The 22,410-nt window shown below is 45.1% G+C and overlaps 1 protein-coding gene across 1 annotated transcript in view; it reads left to right on the top strand.

Annotated features, from left to right (window-relative positions):
- The window catches only part of LOC121530909 (histone-lysine N-methyltransferase, H3 lysine-36 specific-like), a 44,595-nt gene extending 22,256 nt beyond the window's left edge, over positions 1-22,339 (top strand). The window contains exons 14-20 of the mRNA XM_045226719.1: positions 3,917-4,122; positions 6,303-6,415; positions 13,016-13,285; positions 13,585-13,843; positions 15,012-15,118; positions 16,305-16,515; positions 18,492-22,339. Coding sequence (XP_045082654.1) covers positions 3,917-4,122; positions 6,303-6,415; positions 13,016-13,285; positions 13,585-13,843; positions 15,012-15,118; positions 16,305-16,515; positions 18,492-19,270 — 1,945 coding nt within the window. The 3' untranslated portion in view covers positions 19,271-22,339. The remainder of the gene's footprint in view (positions 1-3,916; positions 4,123-6,302; positions 6,416-13,015; positions 13,286-13,584; positions 13,844-15,011; positions 15,119-16,304; positions 16,516-18,491) is intronic.
- Positions 22,340-22,410: the final 71 nt, after the last annotated feature.

Below are 22,410 nucleotides of genomic sequence, written 5' to 3'. Positions count from 1 at the left end.
TGTACGACTTTTTCTAATCATAGTTACCACAGCCCCAATTGCCACCACACCGGCAGTCATGAGTCATGACCGCAGTAAAATTCTACGTGACCATTGATTCACGGTAATCTCTAGACATGCGTTGGTAGTACCTAACTTGCTAATGACCATCAGGTCCTAATGGCACTCAGGACTCTGTTGTCCCTCTGACATCAATGCAAATGCAATCAAAAATCACATCAGACACTAATCATCAAAACAGTATCTTGCTTTTAAAACTCACCTCACTGGGATTGATTTTGAAGAAAGAAGCTCAACAACAGGTTGAAACTGAGTGGAAAAACAGGCTTTGAAACAACATCCACAAGGACTAACGCTTTCTACGGTGATGATTAATTCAAAGCACTCATATGCATATTCGAGTTTATGCATAGGCCTATGAGCCCAAGCCCCCTAAAAAATGCCTGAATTAAAATAATGATTGTTATACAATTAAATTAAAATAATGATTGTTATATTGTATTATTATTATTATTACCGCATATTATGAGGAGATTAAATTGAGAATAGTGAAAATATGATAACTTGATGAGAGAACAGCTGTGCAGCCTGATGCAAGGGACAGAGAGCGAGCTTTCTTTGCTACTTTCTCAAATCGTCAATAGCCTTTAGTCGCATCATGCAGCCCATACACACTATATACAGTTGAAGTCGGAAGTTTACATACACCTTAGCCAAATACATTTAAACTCCGTTTTTCACAATCCCTGTAGCTCAGTTGGTAGAGCATGGCGCTTGCAACGCCAGGGTTGTGGGTTCGTTTCCCACGGGGGGGCCAGTATGAAAATGTATGCACTCACTTAACTGTAAGTCGCTCTGGATAAGAGCGTCTGCTAAATGACTAAAATCTCAAATGTAAAAATGTAATCCTACTAAAAATTCCCTGTCTTAGGTCAGTTAGGATCACCACTTTATTTTAAGAATGTGAAATGTCAGAATGATAGTAGAGAGAATTATTTATTTCAGCTTTGATTTATTTCATCACATTACCAGTGGGTCAGAAGTTAGTATTTGGTAGCATTGCCTTTAAATTGTTTAACTTGGGTCAAACGTTTCGGGTAGCCTTCCACAAGCTTCCACAATAAGTTGGGTGAATTTTGGCCCATTCCCCCTGACAGAGCTGGTGTAACTGGGTCAGGTTTGTAGGCCTCCTTGCTCGCACACGCTTTTTCAGTTCTGCCCACATATTTTCTATAGGATTGAGGTCAGGGCTTTATGATGGCCACTCCAATACCTTGACTTTGTTGTCCTTAAGCCATTTTGCCACAACTTTGGAAGTATGCTTAGGGTCATTGTCCATTTGGAAGACCCATTTGCAACCAAGCTTTAACTTCCTGACTGATGTCTTGAGATGTTGCTTCAATATATCCACTTAATTTTCCTTCCTCATGATGCCATCTTATTTGTGAATTGCACCAGTCCCTCCTGCAGCAAAGCACCCCCACAGCATGATGCTGCCACCCCTGTGCTTCACAGTTGGGATGGTGTTCTTCGGCTTGCAAGCGTTTCCCTTTTTCCTCCAAACATAACGATGGTCATTATGGCCAAACAGTTCTATTTCTGTTTCATCAGACCAGAGGACATTTCTCCAAAAAGTACAATCTTTGTCCCCATCTGCAGTTTCAAACCGTAGTCTGTCTTTTTTATGGCGGTTTTGGAGCAGTGGCTTCTTCCTTGCTGAGCGGCCTTTCAGGTTATGTCGATATAGGACTCGTTTTACTGTGGATATAGGTACTTTTGTACCTGTTTTCGCCAGCATCTTCACAAGGTCCTTTGCTGTTGTTCTGGGATTGATTTGCACCAAAGTACGTTCATCTCTAGGAGACAACGCGTCTCCTTCCTTAGCGGTATGACGGCTGCGTGGTCCCATGGTGTTTATACTTGCGTACTATTGTTTGTACAGATGAACGTGGTACCTTCAGGCGTTTGGAAATTGCTCCCAAGGATGAACCAGACTTGTGGAGGTCTACAATTGTTTTTCTGAGGTCTTGGCTGATTTCTTTTGATTTTCCCATGATGTCAAGCAAAGAGGCACTGAGTTTGAAGGTAGGCCTTGAAATACATTCATAGGTACACCTCCAATTGACTCAAACGATGTCAATTAGCCTATCAGAAGCTTCTAAAGCCATGACATCATTTTCTGGAATTTTCCAAGCTGTTTAAAGGCACAGTCAACTTAGTGTATGTAAACTTCTGACCCACTGGAATTGTGATACAGTGAAATAATCTGTCTGTAAACAATTGTTGGAAATATTACTTATGTCATGCACAAAGTAGATGTCCTAACCAACTTGCCAAAACTATAGTTTGTTAACAAGAAATTTGTGAAGGGGTTGAAAAACGAGTTTTAATGACTCCAACCTAAGTGCATGTAAACTTCCGACTTCAACTGTATACAGCAGTATGTGGACACCCCTTCAAATCAGTGGATTTGGCTATTTCAGCCACACCCGTTGCTGACAGGTGTATAGAATCGAGCACACAGCCATGCAATCTCCATAGACAAACATTGGCAGTAGAATGGCCCGTACTGAAGAGCTCAGTGACTTTCAACATGGCACTGTCATAGGATGCCACCTTTCCAACAAGGCAGTTATTATTATTAAAAAAATATTACCCCCTTTTCGCCCCAATTTCGTGGAATCCAATTGGTAGTTACAGTCTTGTCCCATGACTGCAACTCCCGTACGGACTCGGGAGACGCGAAGGTCGAGAGCCGTGCGTCCTCCGAAACACAACCCAACCGAGCCGCATTGCTTCTTGACACAATGCCCGCTTAACCCGGAAGCCAGCCTCACCAATGTGTCGGAGGAAACACCTGGCGACCGTGTCAGCGTGCACTGCGCCCGGGCTGCCACAGGAGTCGCTAGTGTGCGACGGGACAAGAACATCCCTGCCGGCCAAACCCTCCCCTAACCTGGACGACACTGGGCCAATTGTGCGCCGCCCCATGGGTATCCCGGTCGCGGCCGGCTGCCACCTTTCCAACAAGTCAGTTTGTCAAAATTCTGCCCTACTAGAGATGCCCCGGTCAACTGTAAGTGCTGTAATTGTGAAGTGGAAACGTCTAGGAGCAACAACGGCTCAGCCTGGTAGGCCACACCAGCTCACAGAACGGGACCGCCGAGTGCTGAAGCGCGTAGCCCGTAAAAATTGTTTGTCCTCGGTTGCAACACTCACTACCGAGATCCAAACTGCCTCTGGAAGAAACGTCAGCACAATAACTGTTCGTCGGGTTCTTCATGAAGTGGGTTTCCATATCCGAGCAGCCGCACACAAGCCTAAGATCAACATGCGCAATGCCAAGCGTCGGCTGGAGTGGTGTAAAGCTCGCCACCATTGGACTCTGGAGCAGTGGAAACACGTTCTCTGGAGTGATGAATCACGCTTGGACTCTACAAGGTGTCGAAAGCGTTCCACAGGGATGCTGGCCCATGTTGACGCCAATGCTTCCCACAGTTGTGTGAAGTCGGCTGGATGTCCTTTGGGTGGTGGACCTTTCTTGATAAACACGGGAAACTGTTGAGCCTGAAAAACCCAACAGCATTGCAGTTCTTGACACAAACCGGTGTGCCTGGCATCTACTACCATACCCTGTTCAAAGGCACTTCAATCTTTTTTTCTTGCCCATTCACCCTCAATGGCACACATACACAATCAATGTCTCAATTGTCTCAAGGCTTAAAAATCCTTCTTTAACCTGTCTCCTCCCCTTCATCTACACTGATTTGAAGTGGATTTAACAAGTGACATCAATAAGGGATCATAGCTTTCACCTTCATTCACCTGGTCAGTCTATGTCGTGGAAGGAGCAGGTGTTCATAATGTGTTTAGTCAATGTATAATGTAAAATCTGTATCTCCTCTCCTTTGTTCAGGTGGTGGCCTGCGGAGGTGTGTCTTCCTAAGAACGTCCCAGAGAAGATCCTCCGTATGAAACACGAGGTGGGGGAGTTCCCCGTTCAGTTCTTTGGTTCTAAGGACTTCGCCTGGACCTACCAGGCCCGAGTCTTCCTTTACACGGAGGGAGATGCCAACAACAAGGACAAGATGGGGAAGGGTTGTGACGCCATCTATAAGAAAGGTTAGAAAGAAACCTCCTTTACTTGGTTACAATAGAATATACAGGACCAGTCAAAAGTTTGGACGCACCTACTCATTCAAGGGTTTTTCTTTTTATTTTATTTTTTACAATTTTCTACATTGTAGAATAATAGTGAAGACATCAAAACTATGAAATAACATATTTGAGATTCTTCAAAGTAGCCACCCTTTGCCTTGATGACAGCTTTGCACACTCTTGGCATTCTCTCAACCAGCTTCATGAGGTAGTCACCTGGAATGCATTTCAATTAATAGGTGTGCCTTGTTAAAAGTTAATTTGTGGAATTTCTTTCCTTCTTAATGCGTTTGAGCCAATCAGTTGTGTTGTGACAAGGTAGGGGTGGTATACAGAAGACAGCCCTATTTGGTAAAAGACCAAGTCCATATTATGGCAAGAACAGCTCAAATATGCAAAGAGAAACGACAGTCCATCATTACTTTAAGACATGAAGGTCAGTCAATCCGGAACATTTCAAGAACTTTGAACGTTTCTTCAAGTGCAGTCCAAAAACCATCAAGCGCTATGATGAAAACTAGCTCTCATGAGGACCGCCACAGGAAAGGAAGAACCAGTTACCTCTGCTGCAGAGGATAAGTTCATTAGAGTTAACTGCACCTCAGATTGCAGCCCAAATAAATGCTTCACGGAGTTCAAGTAACAGATACATCTCAACATCAACTGTTCAGAGGAGACTGCGTGAATCAGGCCTTCATTGATGAATTGCTGCAAAGAAACCACTACTAAAGGATACCAATAAGAAGAAGAGACTTGCTTTTTTTATTTAACCTTTATTTAACTAGGCAAGTCAGTTAAGAACAAATTCTTATTTACAATGACGGCCTACACCGGCCAAACCCGGACGACGCTGGGCCAATTGTGAGCCGCCCTATGGGACTCCCAATCACGGCCGGTTGTGATACAGCCTGGAATCGAACCAGGGGGTCTGTAGTGACGCCTCAAGCACTGAGATGCAGTGCCTTAGACCGCTGCGCCACTCGGGAGCAATGGGCATTAGACCGGTGGAAATGACTCTGCACCGTTACCCCCCTGTATATATAGCCTCCCTACTGTCACTTTATTTTACTTCTGCTCTTTGTTTTTCTCAACACTTTTTTTTTTTTTTTTTTTGTTGTTGTTTTATTCTTACTTTTTTTGTTTAAAATAAACGCACTGTTGGTTAAGGGCTGTAAGTAAGCATTTCACTGTAATGTCTGCACTTGTTGTATTCGGCGCATGTGACCAATAAAATTTGATTTGATTTGATTTGAAATCTGTCCTTTGGTCTGATGAGTCCAAATGAGATTTTTGGTTCCAACCGCCGGGTCTTTGTGAGACGCAGAGTAGGTGAATGGATGATCTCCGCATGTGTGGTTCCCACCGTGAAGCATGGAGGAGATTGTGTGCTGGCACACTTAACCAGCATGGCTACCACAGCATTCTGCAGCGATACGCCATCCCATCTGGTTTGCGCTTAGTGGGACTATAATTTGTTTTTCAACAGGACAATGACTCAAAACACGCCTCCAGGCTGTGTAAGGGCTATTTTACCAAGAAGGAGAGTGATGGAGTGCTGCATCAGATGACCTGGCCTCCACAATCCCCCGACCTCAACCCAATTGAGATGGTTTGGGATGAGTTGGACCGCAGAGTGAAGGAAAAGCAGCCAACAAGTGCTCAGCATATGTGGGAACTCCTTCAAGACTGTTGGAAAAGCATTCCAGGTGAAGCTGGTTCAGAGAATGCCAAGAGTGTGCAAAGCTGTCATCAAGGTGAAGGGTAGCTACTTTGAAGAATATAAAATATATTTGGATTTGTTTAACACTTTTTTGATTACTACGTGCTTCCATATATGTTATTTCATAGTTTTGATATCTTCACTATTATTCAACAATGTAGAAAATAGTAAAAATTAAGAAAAACCCTTGAATGAGTAGGTGTGTCCAAACTTTTGACTGTATAACAAACAATATACTTAATTTTAGAAAACAATACCAAAGAACCTTTCCTATTTAGTGCATTAAAATGAAAGCTTGCCTATTTTGGCACCTTAAACAGTCTTAAACAATAGAGATGTTTCCAGGTACCACATGGCAGGGCTGAAAGCTTGCCATTTGAGATATATTAGCTAGCTGATAACGCTAACTTCTGTTTCCTCTCAGCTCTGAATGAAACAGCTGAGCGGTTCATAGCGCTTCAGGCTGAGAAGGAGATGAGACAGCTTCAGGAGGACAGGAGGAACGACAAGAAACCTCCTTCCTACGGACACATCAAGGTACTGTCCCTTTAAACCTCCTCCATACAGACACATCAAGGTACTGTCCCTTTAAACCTCCTCCCTACAGACACATCAAGGTACTGTCCCTTTAAACCTCCTCCCTACAGACACATCAAGGTACTGTCCCTTTAAACCTCCTCCCTACGGACACATCAAGGTACTGTCCCTTTAAACCTCCTCCCTACAGACACATCAAGGTACTGTGTCTTTAAACCTCCTCCCTACGGACACATCAAGGTACTGCCCCTTTAAACCTCCTCCCTACAGACACATCAAGGTACTGTCCCTTTATACCTCCTCCCTACAGACACATCAAGGTACTGTCCCTTTAAACCTCCTCCCTACAGACACATCAAGGTACTGTCCCTTTAAACCTCCTCCCTACAGACACATCAAGGTACTGTGTCTTTAAACCTCCTCCCTACAGACACATCAAGGTACTGCGTCTTTAAACCTCCCTACAGACACATCAAGGTACTGCGTCTTTAAACCTCCTCCCTACAGACACATCAAGGTACTGCCCCTTTAAACCTCCTCCCTACAGACACATCAAGGTCCTGCCCCTTTAAACCTCCTCCCTACAGACACATCAAGGTACTGCCCCTTTAAACCTCCTCCCTACAGACACATCAAGGTACTGCCCCTTTAAACCTCCTCCCTACAGACACATCAAGGTACTGTGTCTTTAAACCTCCTCCCTACAGACACATCGAGGTACTGCGTCTTTAAACCTCCCTACAGACACATCAAGGTACTGCCCCTTTAAACCTCCTCCCTACAGACACATCAAGGTACTGCCCCTTTATACCTCCTCCCTACAGACACATCAAGGTACTGCCCCTTTAAACCTCCTCCCTACAGACACATCAAGGTCCTGCCCCTTTAAACCTCCTCCCTACAGACACATCAAGGTACTGCCCCTTTAAACCTCCTCCCTACAGACACATCAAGGTACTGCCCCTTTAAACCTCCTCCCTACAGACACATCAAGGTACTGTGTCTTTAAACCTCCTCCCTACAGACACATCAAGGTACTGCGTCTTTAAACCTCCCTACAGACACATCAAGGTACTGCCCCTTTAAACCTCCTCCCTACAGACACATCAAGGTACTGTGTCTTTAAACCTCCTCCCTACAGACACATCAAGGTACTGCGTCTTTAAACCTCCCTACAGACACATCAAGGTACTGTGTCTTTAAACCTCCTCCCTACAGACACATCGAGGTACTGCGTCTTTAAACCTCCCTACAGACACATCAAGGTACTGCCCCTTTATACCTCCTCCCTACAGACACATCAAGGTACTGCCCCTTTATACCTCCTCCCTACAGACACATCAAGGTACTGCCCCTTTAAACCTCCTCCCTACAGACACATCAAGGTACTGTCCCTTTATACCTCCTCCATACAGACACATCAAGGTACTGCCCCTTTATACCTCCTCCCTACAGACACATCAAGGTACTGCCCCTTTATACCTCCTCCCTACAGACACATCAAGGTACTGCCCCTTTATACCTCCTCCCTACAGACACATCAAGGTACTGCCCCTTTATACCTCCTCCCTACAGACACATCAAGGTACTGCCCCTTTATACCTCCTCCCTACAGACACATCAAGGTACTGCCCCTTTATACCTCCTCCCTACAGACACATCAAGGTACTGCCCCTTTATACCTCCTCCCTACAGACACATCAAGGTACTGTCCCTTTATACCTCCTCCATACAGACACATCAAGGTACTGTCCCTTTAAACCTCCTCCCTACAGACACATCAAGGTACTGTCCCTTTATACCTCCTCCATACGGACACATCAAGGTACTGCCCCTTTAAACCTCCTCCCTACAGACACATCAAGGTACTGCCCCTTTAAACCTCCTCCCTACAGACACATCAAGGTACTGCCCCTTTAAACCTCCTCCCTACAGACACATCAAGGTACTGTGTCTTTAAACCTCCTCCCTACAGACACATCAAGGTACTGCGTCTTTAAACCTCCCTACAGACACATCAAGGTACTGCCCCTTTAAACCTCCTCCCTACAGACACATCAAGGTACTGCCCCTTTATACCTCCTCCCTACAGACACATCAAGGTACTGCCCCTTTAAACCTCCTCCCTACAGACACATCAAGGTACTGCCCCTTTAAACCTCCTCCCTACAGACACATCAAGGTACTGCCCCTTTAAACCTCCTCCCTACAGACACATCAAGGTACTGTGTCTTTAAACCTCCTCCCTACAGACACATCAAGGTACTGCGTCTTTAACCTCCCTACAGACACATCAAGGTTTGCCCCTTTAAACCTCCTCCCTACAGACACATCAAGGTACTGTGTCTTTAAACCTCCTCCCTACAGACACATCAAGGTACTGCGTCTTTAAACCTCCCTACAGACACATCAAGGTACTGTGTCTTTAAACCTCCTCCCTACAGACACATCAAGGTACTGTCCCTTTATACCTCCTCCCTACAGACACATCAAGGTACTGTCCCTTTAAACCTCCTCCCTACAGACACATCAAGGTACTGTCCCTTTAAACCTCCTCCCTACAGACACATCAAGGTACTGCCCCTTTAAACCTCCTCCCTACAGACACATCAAGGTACTGTGTCTTTAAACCTCCTCCCTACAGACACATCAAGGTACTGCGTCTTTAAACCTCCCTACAGACACATCAAGGTACTGTCTTTAAACCTCCTCCCTACAGACACATCAAGGTACTGTCCCTTTATACCTCCTCCCTACAGACACATCAAGGTACTGTCCCTTTAAACCTCCTCCCTACAGACACATCAAGGTACTGTCCCTTTATACCTCCTCCCTACAGACACATCAAGGTACTGCCCCTTTATACCTCCTCCCTACGGACACATCAAGGTACTGCCCCTTTATACCTCCTCCCTACAGACACATCAAGGTACTGCCCCTTTATACCTCCTCCCTACAGACACATCAAGGTACTGTGTCTTTAAACCTCCTCCCTACAGACACATCAAGGTACTGCCCCTTTATACCTCCTCCCTACAGACACATCAAGGTACTGCCCCTTTATACCTCCTCCCTACAGACATATCAAGGTACTGTCCCTTTAAACCTCCTCCCTACAGACACATCAAGGTACTGCCCCTTTATACCTCCTCCCTACAGACACATCAAGGTACTGCCCCTTTAAACCTCCTCCCTACAGACACATCAAGGTACTGTCCCTTTAAACATCCTCCCTACAGACACATCAAGGTACTGCCCCTTTATACCTCCTCCCTACAGACACATCAAGGTACTGCCCCTTTATACCTCCTCCCTACAGACATATCAAGGTACTGTCCCTTTAAACCTCCTCCCTACAGACACATCAAGGTACTGCCCCTTTATACCTCCTCCCTACAGACACATCAAGGTACTGCCCCTTTAAACCTCCTCCCTACAGACACATCAAGGTACTGTCCCTTTAAACATCCTCCCTACAGACACATCAAGGTACTGCCCCTTTATACCTCCTCCCTACAGACACATCAAGGTACTGCCCCTTTAAACCTCCTCCCTACAGACACATCAAGGTACTGTCCCTTTAAACATCCTCCCTACAGACACATCAAGGTACTGCCCCTTTATACCTCCTCCCTACAGACACATCAAGGTACTGCCCCTTTAAACCTCCTCCCTACAGACACATCAAGGTACTGCCCCTTTAAACCTCCTCCCTACAGACACATCAAGGTACTGCCCCTTTAAACCTCCTCCCTACAGACACATCAAGGTACTGCCCCTTTATACCTCCTCCCTACAGACACATCAAGGTACTGCCCCTTTATATCTCCTCCCTACAGACACATCAAGGTACTGCCCCTTTAAACCTCCTCCCTACAGACACATCAAGGTACTGCCCCTTTATACCTCCTCCCTACAGACACATCAAGGTACTGCCCCTTTATACCTCCTCCCTACAGACACATCAAGGTACTGCCCCTTTATACCTCCTCCCTACAGACACATCAAGGTACTGCCCCTTTAAACCTCCTCCCTACAGACACATCAAGGTACTGTCCCTTTATACCTCCTCCATACAGACACATCAAGGTACTGCCCCTTTATACCTCCTCCCTACAGACACATCAAGGTACTGCCCCTTTATACCTCCTCCCTACAGACACATCAAGGTACTGCCCCTTTATACCTCCTCCCTACAGACACATCAAGGTACTGCCCCTTTATACCTCCTCCCTACAGACACATCAAGGTACTGCCCCTTTATACCTCCTCCCTACAGACACATCAAGGTACTGCCCCTTTAAACCTCCTCACTACAGACACATCAAGGTACTGTCCCTTTAAACCTCCTCCCTACAGACACATCAAGGTACTGCCCCTTTAAACCTCCTCCCTACAGACACATCAAGGTACTGCACCTTTAAACCTCCTCCCTACAGACACATCAAGGTACTGTGTCTTTAAACCTCCTCCCTACAGACACATCAAGGTACTGTCCCTTTAAACCTCCTCCCTACGGACACATCAAGGTACTGTCCCTTTAAACCTCCTCCCTACAGACACATCAAGGTACTGTGTCTTTAAACCTCCTCCCTACAGACACATCAAGGTACTGTCCCTTTAAACCTCCTCCCTACAGACACATCAAGGTACTGTCCCTTTAAACCTCCTCCCTATGGACACATCAAGGTACTGTCCCTTTAAACCTCCTCCCTACAGACACATCAAGGTACTGCCCCTTTAAACCTCCTCCCTACAGACACATCAAGGTACTGTCCCTTTAAACCTCCCTACAGACACATCAAGGTACTGCCCCTTTAAACCTCCTCCCTACAGACACATCAAGGTACTGTCCCTTTATACCTCCTCCCTACAGACACATCAAGGTACTGTCCCTTTAAACCTCCTCCCTACAGACACATCAAGGTACTGTCCCTTTAAACCTCCTCCCTACAGACACATCAAGGTACTGCCCCTTTATACCTCCTCCCTACAGACACATCAAGGTACTGCCCCTTTATACCTCCTCCCTACAGACACATCAAGGTACTGCCCCTTTAAACCTCCTCCCTACAGACACATCAAGGTACTGCCCCTTTATACCTCCTCCCTACAGACACATCAAGGTACTGCCCCTTTAAACCTCCTCCCTACAGACACATCAAGGTACTGCCCCTTTAAACCTCCTCCCTACAGACACATCAAGGTACTGCCCCTTTATACCTCCTCCCTACAGACACATCAAGGTACTGCCCCTTTAAACCTCCTCCCTACAGACACATCAAGGTACTGCCCCTTTATACCTCCTCCCTACAGACACATCAAGGTACTGCCCCTTTAAACCTCCTCCCTACAGACACATCAAGGTACTGCCCCTTTAAACCTCCTCCCTACAGACACATCCAGGTACTGTCCCTTTATACCTCCACCCTACAGACACATCAAGGGACTGCCCCTTTATACCTCCTCCCTACAGACACATCAAGGTACTGTCCCTTTATACCTCCTCCCTACAGACACATCAAGGGACTGTCCCTTTAAACCTCCTCCCTACAGACACATCAAGGTACTGCCCCTTTAAACCTCCCTACAGACACATCAAGGTACTGTCCCTTTATACCTCCTCCCTACAGACACATCAAGGTACTGCCCCTTTAAACCTCCCTACAGACACATCAAGGTACTGCCCCTTTAAACCTCCTCCCTACAGACACATCAAGGTACTGCCCCTTTAAACCTCCTCCCTACAGACACATCAAGGTACTGTCCCTTTATACCTCCTCCCTACAGACACATCAAGGTACTGCCCCTTTATACCTCCTCCCTACAGACACATCAAGGTACTGTCCCTTTATACCTCCTCCCTACAGACACATCAAGGTACTGTCCCTTTAAACCTCCTCCCTACAGACACATCAAGGTACTGCCCCTTTATACCTCCTCCCTACAGACACATCAAGGTACTGCGTCTTTATACCTCCTCCCTACAGACACATCAAGGTACTGCCCCTTTATACCTCCTCCCTATAGACACATCAAGGTACTGTCCCTTTATACCTCCTCCCTACAGACACATCAAGGTACTGTCCCTTTAAACCTCCTCCCTACAGACACATCAAGGTACTGCCCCTTTATACCTCCTCCCTACAGACACATCAAGGTACTGCCCCTTTATACCTCCTCCCTACAGACACATCAAGGTACTGTCCCTTTATACCTCCTCCCTACAGACACATCAAGGTACTGTCCCTTTATACCTCCTCCCTACAGACACATCAAGGTACTGCCCCTTTATACCTCCTCCCTACAGACACATCAAGGTACTGCCCCTTTATACCTCCTCCCTACAGACACATCAAGGTACTGTCCCTTTAAACCTCCTCCCTACAGACACATCAAGGTACTGCCCCTTTATACCTCCTCCCTACAGACACATCAAGGTACTGCCCCTTTATACCTCCTCCCTACAGACACATCAAGGTACTGTCCCTTTATACCTCCTCCCTACAGACACATCAAGGTACTGCCCCTTTATACCTCCTCCATACGCAGAAGTCTGAATTGCATCTGCTGATCTTAAGTGCTTATTCTTCCCCTCAGGTGAACCGTCCAATCGGCAAGGTCCAGATCATCACGGCGGACCTATCGGAGGTACCGCGCTGTAACTGCAAGGCGTCTGATGAGAACCCGTGTGGCATCGACTCGGAGTGTATCAACCGCATGCTGATGTACGAGTGCCATCCCCAGGTGTGTCTGGCAGGGGAGAGGTGCCAGAACCAGAGTTACACCAAGAGACAGTACACCCAGGTGGAGATCTTCAGGACCTTGTCACGAGGCTGGGGGTTACGGGGCGTCTCCGACATCAAGAAGGTACAGACATCAAACTAGAACACCAACAGTTGCCCTTGTGTTTTTTTTTGTGTTTAGAGAATCTTGTCCCACTACGGATCTGCATTGCTGCCTACATAATTGCCCCTTGTGGGATAAATAAAGTATTTTGAATTGAATTCCACTGCCCTTTTCACCCGATGTATTCTTTGTTTGTCTCTGTTTTTAGATGTGGACATACAGTAGTATATTTAGCCTCCATACCACTGTGTCTGTGGTGTAAAAGGGGTTGTGTATCTGCCGGACTATAACCTGAGTCTGTACTCTCCCCCCTCTCTCAGGGTGCGTTTGTGAATGAGTACGTGGGGGAGGTGATAGACGAGGAGGAGTGCAGAGCCAGGATCAGACATGCTCAAGAGAACGACATCTGTAACTTCTACATGCTCACTCTGGACAAGGACCGGATCATAGACGCTGGACCCAAGGGGAACCAGGCGAGGTTCATGAATCACTGCTGCCAGCCCAACTGTGAGACCCAGAAGTGGACAGTAAACGGAGACACCAGGGTGGGGCTCTTCGCCCTGGAGGACATCCCCAAAGGTCAGAGGAAGTATCAACAAACCTACTGTAGCCTGGTTCCATTTCTGTAACTAACTCCTGGAGCCTGGTTCCATTTCTGTAACTAACTCCTGGAGCCTGGTTCCATTTCTGTAACTAACTCCTGGAGCCTGGTTCCATTTCTGTAACTAACTCCTGGAGCCTGGTTCCATTTCTGTAACTAACTCCTGGAGCCTGGTTCCATTTCTGTAACTAACTCCTGGAGCCTGGTTCCATTTCTGTAACTAACTCCTGGAGCCTGGACTCCCGAGTAGCGCAGTGGTCTAAGGCACTGCATCGCAGTGCTAGCTGTGCCACTAGAGTTCCTGGTTCGAATCCAGGCTCTGTCGTAGCTGGCCACGACCAGGAGACCCATGGGGTGGCGCACATGGGTAGGGGAGGGAATGGCCGGCAGGGATGTAGAGCATGGCGTTTGCAACGCCAGGGGGGCCAGTATGAAAAATAAAATAAAAAGATAATGTAAGTCGCTCTGGATAAGAGCGTCTGCTAAATGACTAAAATGTAAAATGTAAATGGTGCCATTTCTGTAACTAACTCCTGGAGCCTGGTTCCATTTCTGTAACTAACTCCTGGAGCCTGGTTCCATTTCTGTAACTAACTCCTGGAGCCTGGTTCCATTTCTGTAACTAACTCCTGGAGCCTGGTTCCATTTCTGTAACTATCTCCTGGAGCCTGGTTCCATTTCTGTAACTATCTCCTGGAGCCTGGTTCCATTTCTGTAACTATCTCCTGGAGCCTGGTTCCATTTCTGTAACTATCTCCTGGAGCCTGGTTCCATTTCTGTAACTATCTCCTGGAGCCTGGTTCCATTTCTGTAACTATCTCCTGGAGCCTGGTTCCATTTCTGTAACTATCTCCTGGAGCCTGGTTCCATTTCTGTAACTATCTCCTGGAGCCTGGTTCCATTTCTGTAACTATCTCCTGGAGCCTGGTTCCATTTCTGTAATTAGCTCTACCTCGGGCACTAGGGCTAGTGACCAAAAGTGTCTTTGTCATTTGTAAAGATTCAAAAGGTAACTGTGAAGAATAAGAAGAAACAAACCTAATTGTTCCTTAATTATGGACCATGATATCAAATCTGTTGGCCTTATTAGAATAGGAATAAAGCTCCCGGTAAAGTACCTGACGGTGTATTTTTATTTGTGTGCAGGTGTGGAGCTGACCTTCAACTACAACCTGGAGTGTCTCGGTAACGGGAAGACGGTGTGTAAATGTGGAGCGCCCAACTGCTCTGGGTTCCTGGGCGTCCGACCAAAGGTAAGGCTCTGAGAATGACAAATGTCAACATACAAAACATATAAATGTATCTAGAGAAATGTACAGTAAGTGCCGACGACACAACAGTGGTAGGCCTGATCACCGACAACGATGAGACAGCCTATAGGGAGGAAGTCAGAGACCTGGCCGTGTGGTGCCAGGATAACAACCTCTCCCTCAACGTGACCAAGACAAAGGAGATGATTGTGGACTACAGGAGAAAAAAGAGGACTGAGCACGCCCCCATTCTCATCGACGGGGCTGTAGTGGAACAGGTTGAGAGCATCAAGTTCCTTGGTGTCCACATCACCAACGAACTATCATGGTCCAAACACACCAAGACAGTCGTGAAGAGGGCACGACAAAGCCTATTCCCCCTCAGGGGACTGAAAAGATTTGGCATGGGTCCTCAGATCCTAAAAATATTCTACAGCTGCACCATCGAGAGCATCCTGACTGGTTGCATCACCACCTGGTATGGCAACTGCTTGGCCTCCGACCGCAAGGCTGGGGCCAAGCGTCCTGCCATCCAGGACCTCTATACCAGGCGGTGTCAGAGGAAGGCCCTCAAAATTGTCAAAGACTGCAGCCACCCTAGTCATAGACTGTTCTCTCTGCTACTGCACGGCAAGCGGTACCGGAGTGCCAAGTCTAGGTCCAAAGGACTTCTCAACAGCTTCTACCCCCAAACCATAAGACTCCTGAACAGCTAATCATGGCTACCCAGACTATTTGCACTGCCCCCCCACCCCCACCCCATGTTTTTATGCTGCTGCTACTCTGTTAATTATTTATGCATAGTCACTTTAACTCTGCCCACATGTACATATTACTTCAACTACCTCAACTAGCCGGTGCCCCCGCACATTGACTCTGCACCGGTACCCCCCTGTATATATAGCCTCCCTACTGTCACTTTATTTTACTTCTGCTCTTTTTTTCTCAACACTTTTTTGTTGTTTTATTTTACTTTTTTAAATTAAAAATAAATGCACTGTTGGTTAAGGGCTGTAAGTAAGCATTTCACTGTAATGTCTGCACCTGTTGTATTCGGCGCATGTGGCCAATAACATTTGATTTGATTTGAGTTATACTATAAAAAGGAAAGGTAGACTGGTGAATATAGCTGTCTAAAGTAATGACCTGTCTGTCTGTCTGTCTGTCTGTCTGTCTGTCTGTCTCCCAGAACCAGCCATCTAAAGCACGGGAAGGAAAGGAACTAAAGGAGGGCAAGAAGAAGGTTCTGGTGAAGAGGAAGCCTCAACTGGAGGTGACGAAGGAGCGGGAGGACGAGTGTTTCAGCTGTGGGGACGGAGGACAGATCGTGTCCTGTAAGAAGCCAGGCTGTCCCAAGGTCTACCACGCAGACTGTCTCAACCTGGCCAAGAGACCTGCAGGTGGGTGAAGGGGCGAGAAACCACCTCCCACATGGAGGCTCTTTGACCCAAAATGGCTGTTATATTGTGTGTGATTATGTATGGGACTTGCCTAAGAGGTTGTAGTCTGTAGATTTTTGTGTCCTTAGAATTCGTCAGCAAGGGATTTGGGAAAAGTAACTTCCCACTGGGCACACCACGTCATTTCAACGTGGATAATTGGGTAATATTTGGTTGAGACGTTGATCAATGAGATTAAAACCTATATTCACCCACTCAAAAAGACAGCCAAAGGGTAGTTGAATTTCCAATGTGTTATCACTATGCTTTCAACCATCTAAAAGCACAACCAACATTCCGATGGAAAAACCATTTCTGAGTTTTAGTTTAGTTTAGTTTTCTATCACATTCAACCATTTAAAAGAAGAGTAAAGTTCAAAGGTCAGATATTTAGTTTATTCATACAACAGATGATTGTGTTATCACTGTGCTTCATCTGTGAGCAGGACCAGATGACCTGGATTGCAGTTGAGATTAAGTTAAATAAAAAAAGGCCTACATTGTGCAAGTGACCAGTGCCGTTTTGAGATTCTGCGCAGATTATTACAGCAATTGTGAAGATCTCCACAGACCTGCGATGACCTTTGCACACTATCTTGAACATGCACGCTTTATATGATTACATAAGAAGAAATGTATAGTTACAGTAACCTCAATGTGACCATGGATGTGTTACTCATTTTAAGGTAGAATCTTACATTAGTTTGTAAGATAGCCATAAAGATATAATGCAACCAAATATCAACATTTTAAAGGACATGCATCTACTTTTTGGATAGTACCATCTGAGCCACTGGCTTAATCCCATTCTTTAACTTTTATTTTTGATTGAGTTGGAGACATGAATCCAACATATCATTTGTTAACTTGTCGAAAAGTTAATAGTCTATTTACCGTATTCCAAAAGTGATATTGAAATGTGTTTAGTTGTCAACGCAACCAAACATCAACATTTGAAGGAGATGTATCTTCTGCTTGGATAGTTCCATCTGTGCCACTGACTTAGTCTGGCTTAATTCTTTAACTTTGATATTTGGTTGAGATGGAGATGTGAATCCAACATATCAATTGTTAATTTGTAGACCAACTCAAATTAAAGCCAGACTGGTGGCACAGATGGAACTATCCAAGCAGAAGGTGCATCTCCTTCAAATGTTCATATTTGGTTGCTTTGACAACCAAACACAATTCAATATCACTAAATAAAATTAAATATGAAATCAACCAGAGCCTGAAACCCTAGACCTATTGTATTGTCTATTGTTAGTTGAATTGAAATAATATCTGTTGATGACTTTGCAAATGCTGTATAGGCCTAAATCTCATCATTGATGATATATTAGTGATAAAGTATGGTCACATTTAATTTGCTCTGTTAAGCCTACCCTTTGGAATGACTTCGATAGCAACAGTGAATCTATTTTTTTTTAAAAGTGGTAGTAGTCAGTGACATCATAGCTAAGCAGGCAGGGTAGCTGTAGATAAATAAATTATCCAGTAGGAGGCGCTGCCCAGCCTTTATTTTTTTTCTGATAGTTGATATAATGTTGAAGATTTGACGTTGTATTAAAGGTATAAATTCAACACATTTTATACAAGGTTTGTCTATGTTGAAATTTGGCTACCATGATGACATAATCCTGTGGTTGAAATGTCACCCTCAAAACAACATTTTACGTTGATTTACTATTTTTCCACGTAGATTCCACGTCACAATACACCAACAAATTACACTGAAACAATGTTGATTCAACCGGATTGTGCCCAGTGGGTTAGATTGATTTAGTACAATGGAGAAGGAAAGAAAGCATAGTAGTAGTTTTAGCTTTTGTTCAAACCTCAGAGCTGGAGTTTCCTGAAGGACTGTAAGGATCTGTACTACAGGAATGTGTCTGGTGCTCTCTGTTGTAACAGTGATTCTGTGTCTGTATTCTAAGGCCGTTGGGAGTGCCCCTGGCACCAGTGTGACATCTGCGGTCACGAGGCAGCCTCCTTCTGTGAGATGTGTCCCAGCTCCTTCTGCAAGCAGCACCGTGAGGGCTTGCTCTTCATCTCTAAAATAGACGGGCGGCTCGCCTGCAACGATCACGACCCCTGTGGACCCGAGCCCCTGGAACCAGGGGAGATCAGGGAGTACGTACCTCCTGGGGGCATGCCTCTCCCCCACCTCCTCACACACCCTCTGGGTCTGGTCCCACCTAGGCCTAGTTCCACCACTGCTGGTTCTATCCCCTCCACGGTTGCCCCAGGCCTGGCCCAGGACTCGCTACTGCCCCCTACAGGGAGCCTGTTCCTCAACACCTCCCAGACCTCCAACACCTCCTCCTACGGACCCCCTAGCAGTCCCTACATGTCTGATGGTGAAATAATGCACTTCTCCCCTCCTTCTCCCCCCTCCTCCTACAAGAACGAGGAGGAGGATGGAGAGCTGGAAAACGGACAGGTGGGTGGGTTAGAAGAGGACGCGGAGGAGGAGGAAGAAGAGGAAGAAGAAGAAGGAGAGGAAGAAGGAGGAGAGGACGAGGAGGAAGGAGAGGCGATGGAGGTAGAGGAGGAGGAGGAGGAAGATGATCAGTATGAGGGCGGACTAGGGGAGGAGGAAGGGGGAGATGTGTATGACACCTGGGGGGACTACATGGAGGAGGAGCCAGACGATGAGGCGGAGGTAGAGGAAGAGGAGGCGGAGTGGGGGAGGGTGGAGGACGAAGAGAAATGAACTCTGTTTAGACCCCCCCCCCTTGTGTCTTCCATTCCTTCTTCCATCTATCCATCTCTACCAAAATACTTTTTTGTCTAGCTCTCATCTCTAGAGTGACATTCAGATGGACAGACAATGGAAAAGAGAGAGAGCGAGAGATTGTCCTGGTGGTACCAAGCGAAATACGAAGCTGCCTTTGTGTTCATACTGCATTGCCTTCCTATCCCCAGCACAGCACAGCACAGAGTGGACTAACATTGTGTAAGGGATAGGAACTGGTGCTAAGGGGCTGGGAGGACTGCTCTGGTCAGCCTCTGGTCCTTCTGTTGATACATTATTAGTGTCTGCTCTGGTCAGCCTCTGGTCCTTCTGTTGATACATTATTAGTGTCTGGTCAGCCTCTGGTCCTTCTGTTGATACATTATTAGTGTCTGGTCAGCCTCTGGTCCTTCTGTTGATACATTATTAGTGTCTGGTCAGCCTCTGGTCCTTCTGTTGATATGTTATTAGTGTCTGGTCAGCCTCTGGTCCTTCTGTTGATATGTTATTAGTGTCTGGTCAGCCTCTGGTCCTTCTGTTGATATGTTATTAGTGTCTGGTCAGCCTCTGGTCCTTCTGTTGATATGTTATTAGTGTCTGGTCAGCCTCTGGTCCTTCTGTTGATATGTTATTAGTGTCTGGTCAGCCTCTGGTCCTTCTGTTGATATGTTATTAGTGTCTGGTCAGCCTCTGGTCCTTCTGTTGATATGTTATTAGTGTCTGGTGCTGTTTTCTTCCTCTCAAACGTTGTTTACATTTTTGTTGATGCTTTTTTTATGATTGAAAAAAAAAAAAAAAGGATTGTCAGCCTCACTCAGTCACACCCCGACTATACCGGCCATGTTGCGTGTGCGAGCATTGCAAAATAAATGGACAAATACATGTTATTCAATCATTTCATTCACACTGCGCGCGTCAACTAACGTCTTCGATGACAAACGCTAAAATAGAACTTGGTTCTATTTGAGACACTCGATGCGCTGTAAATCCCACGTCTCCCATCTCCTTAATGGTTTTCATTTACATCCCCACGTTTGCTTGAAAGGAGAAACCTGGAGATATGAATCAAAGATGACTAACTAGGTTTCCCTTTTTATCTGTGGATAATTCGTCGGAATGGAGATACGCACAATTTTTGTATGATCTGTTGTCAAGGTTCTCCAAAGGACCACCTAAGAATGGGACCACATGCATGATCAGGTAAAATAATAACTCAATGTTCATCTCCCAGGAAAAACCGCTAACAACAGCTGTCTATCTTATTGGCCATGAATGTTTCATGTTTTGCCTTGTCCCAAAGTTAATATAGTTGGATCACAGTTGGTTTTGTAATTTTAACCTGCATGTCATGATCGCGTCTGGTTCGAGTAGACAAAATCAACACGCGCGGGGCTGGTGTAGCATGGTGTTCGAGTTAGGAGCTCGACCAGTTATCAAGAATAATCAACGATATGCTCTCAATGATCACTGATTATAAAACGGCATAACCAACTACTTGTTTGGACTTATAACGTTGTTACAAATCAACCCAATCTTGAAATCTAAAGTGCATATTTTGTAAACGGTAAAGAAAACAATTGTCTAGAGAAAAATATTATGGTGATAAAACTCAATCCCTGATTAAGATCCCAGATTGTTTGCTCATTATGTTAAAATGGTTATGGCTGGACAAGCAGAAACATTCCAAGAGTTCAGAACATCACACCTGTTAGTTATGCCCACATCCATGTTTTGACCTCACTTTATGTCTTGCGTTACCGTTCCATCCACAGAATTAGAATGAAATTAAACAAATTCTAGTTAGATGATTCCATCACCATGCTCCATCATCATAGGTCATTCGACGGTCACATCTGGCAGGAAAATGTATTGTCTGTTTGGGAGATGGTGCGAAAATTTATATTGTGAGTGAACGTGGTGTATGTTTGAGGCACGCACGCACCTGTCTGCTGTTATAGAATCAAGCGATACTAGTCATGTATTGACTCATGGCCTAAAGAACAGTGTTTTAGGGTTTTATACCTCTGAATTGAGTGTTGTGGTGCTGTAAACCTTTTAACACAAACCCCATAGTATAGACTCTACGTCGTCTGGCTGGAAGGCTGGTTGCTTGCATCACTAAAAGACATGGTTTATCATCACTGTTGATTAACTGAAGAGCCAAGCAGAATGTCTCATGTTTTCTGTCATAACTAATGTTGATTCATCGGGCAGCTTTTCCAACAGGGTGGTTTATCGTCACTCTGAAGCTGTGAAGTGTTCCGAAACGTCTGTACATTCTAGAAAGGTTGTACCGAGACTTTCAGTTCATACATTTTGTGTAATGTTCTGCTGTATATGTTCTGCATTCAAACAATTCCAACGCACAAAACACACGGGTCCATTTTGTTTGGTTTCTGGTTATGGTTAAATTCCATGAAATAACAATCCTTCCCATGAGTCTCATCCAATGTTTTTTTTAAAAATGAAATGAGAACATCTTTCATGAATTTTAGAATTGGTTAAATTGATGTTTAGAATTAGAATGTAAACTATGAGAAACACTGTACAATTGGCCTTGCAATCCCTAATATTCAGCCTTTTAAAACAATCAATTGGGTCCAACACATATCAACTAAATGAGAAAATAATGTACTGAATTCCCAAACAGAAGCACTACCATTTTTACATGGCCTGCCCATCAATGTGTCAACAACAACATCTTTCTGCCTCACTCTTGACTTAACATCTGGGCAGAGAAATAGATATGTTTTTTGTTGCCTAGTTTTGTATTTATCAAACCTATATTAACTTTTTTTCCTTATGTTTTTTATTTTAAATTGTATTTCTTCTATTGTGTGTTTTGTGATGTTTATGCCAACAGGTCTACTTCGAAGAGTTCTCTGGCCCCTCCTGTTTTATTTTTTTTTTTGAGAAAAAACACAGAAATAGATTTTCTGAAGAAACGGGGGATATGTTTATTGCTGCCATGTTAAGACTCATGATCTGAACTGTACTGTACTCCTTTGTGTATAATACATATTATAAGTAAAGTTTTACAATAGAAAATGTTGTTCTTGTCATTTTTTCAATCACTGACTTTTTATCCAGTTTTGAAAAAAAAAGCTGATAATCATTGT

This window comes from Coregonus clupeaformis, chromosome 2 (assembly GCF_020615455.1).
Source record: "Coregonus clupeaformis isolate EN_2021a chromosome 2, ASM2061545v1, whole genome shotgun sequence".
NCBI lineage: Eukaryota > Metazoa > Chordata > Actinopteri > Salmoniformes > Salmonidae > Coregonus > Coregonus clupeaformis.
Note: the sequence above shows the minus strand (reverse complement) of the source record. Positions and strands in the feature narration are given on the sequence as shown.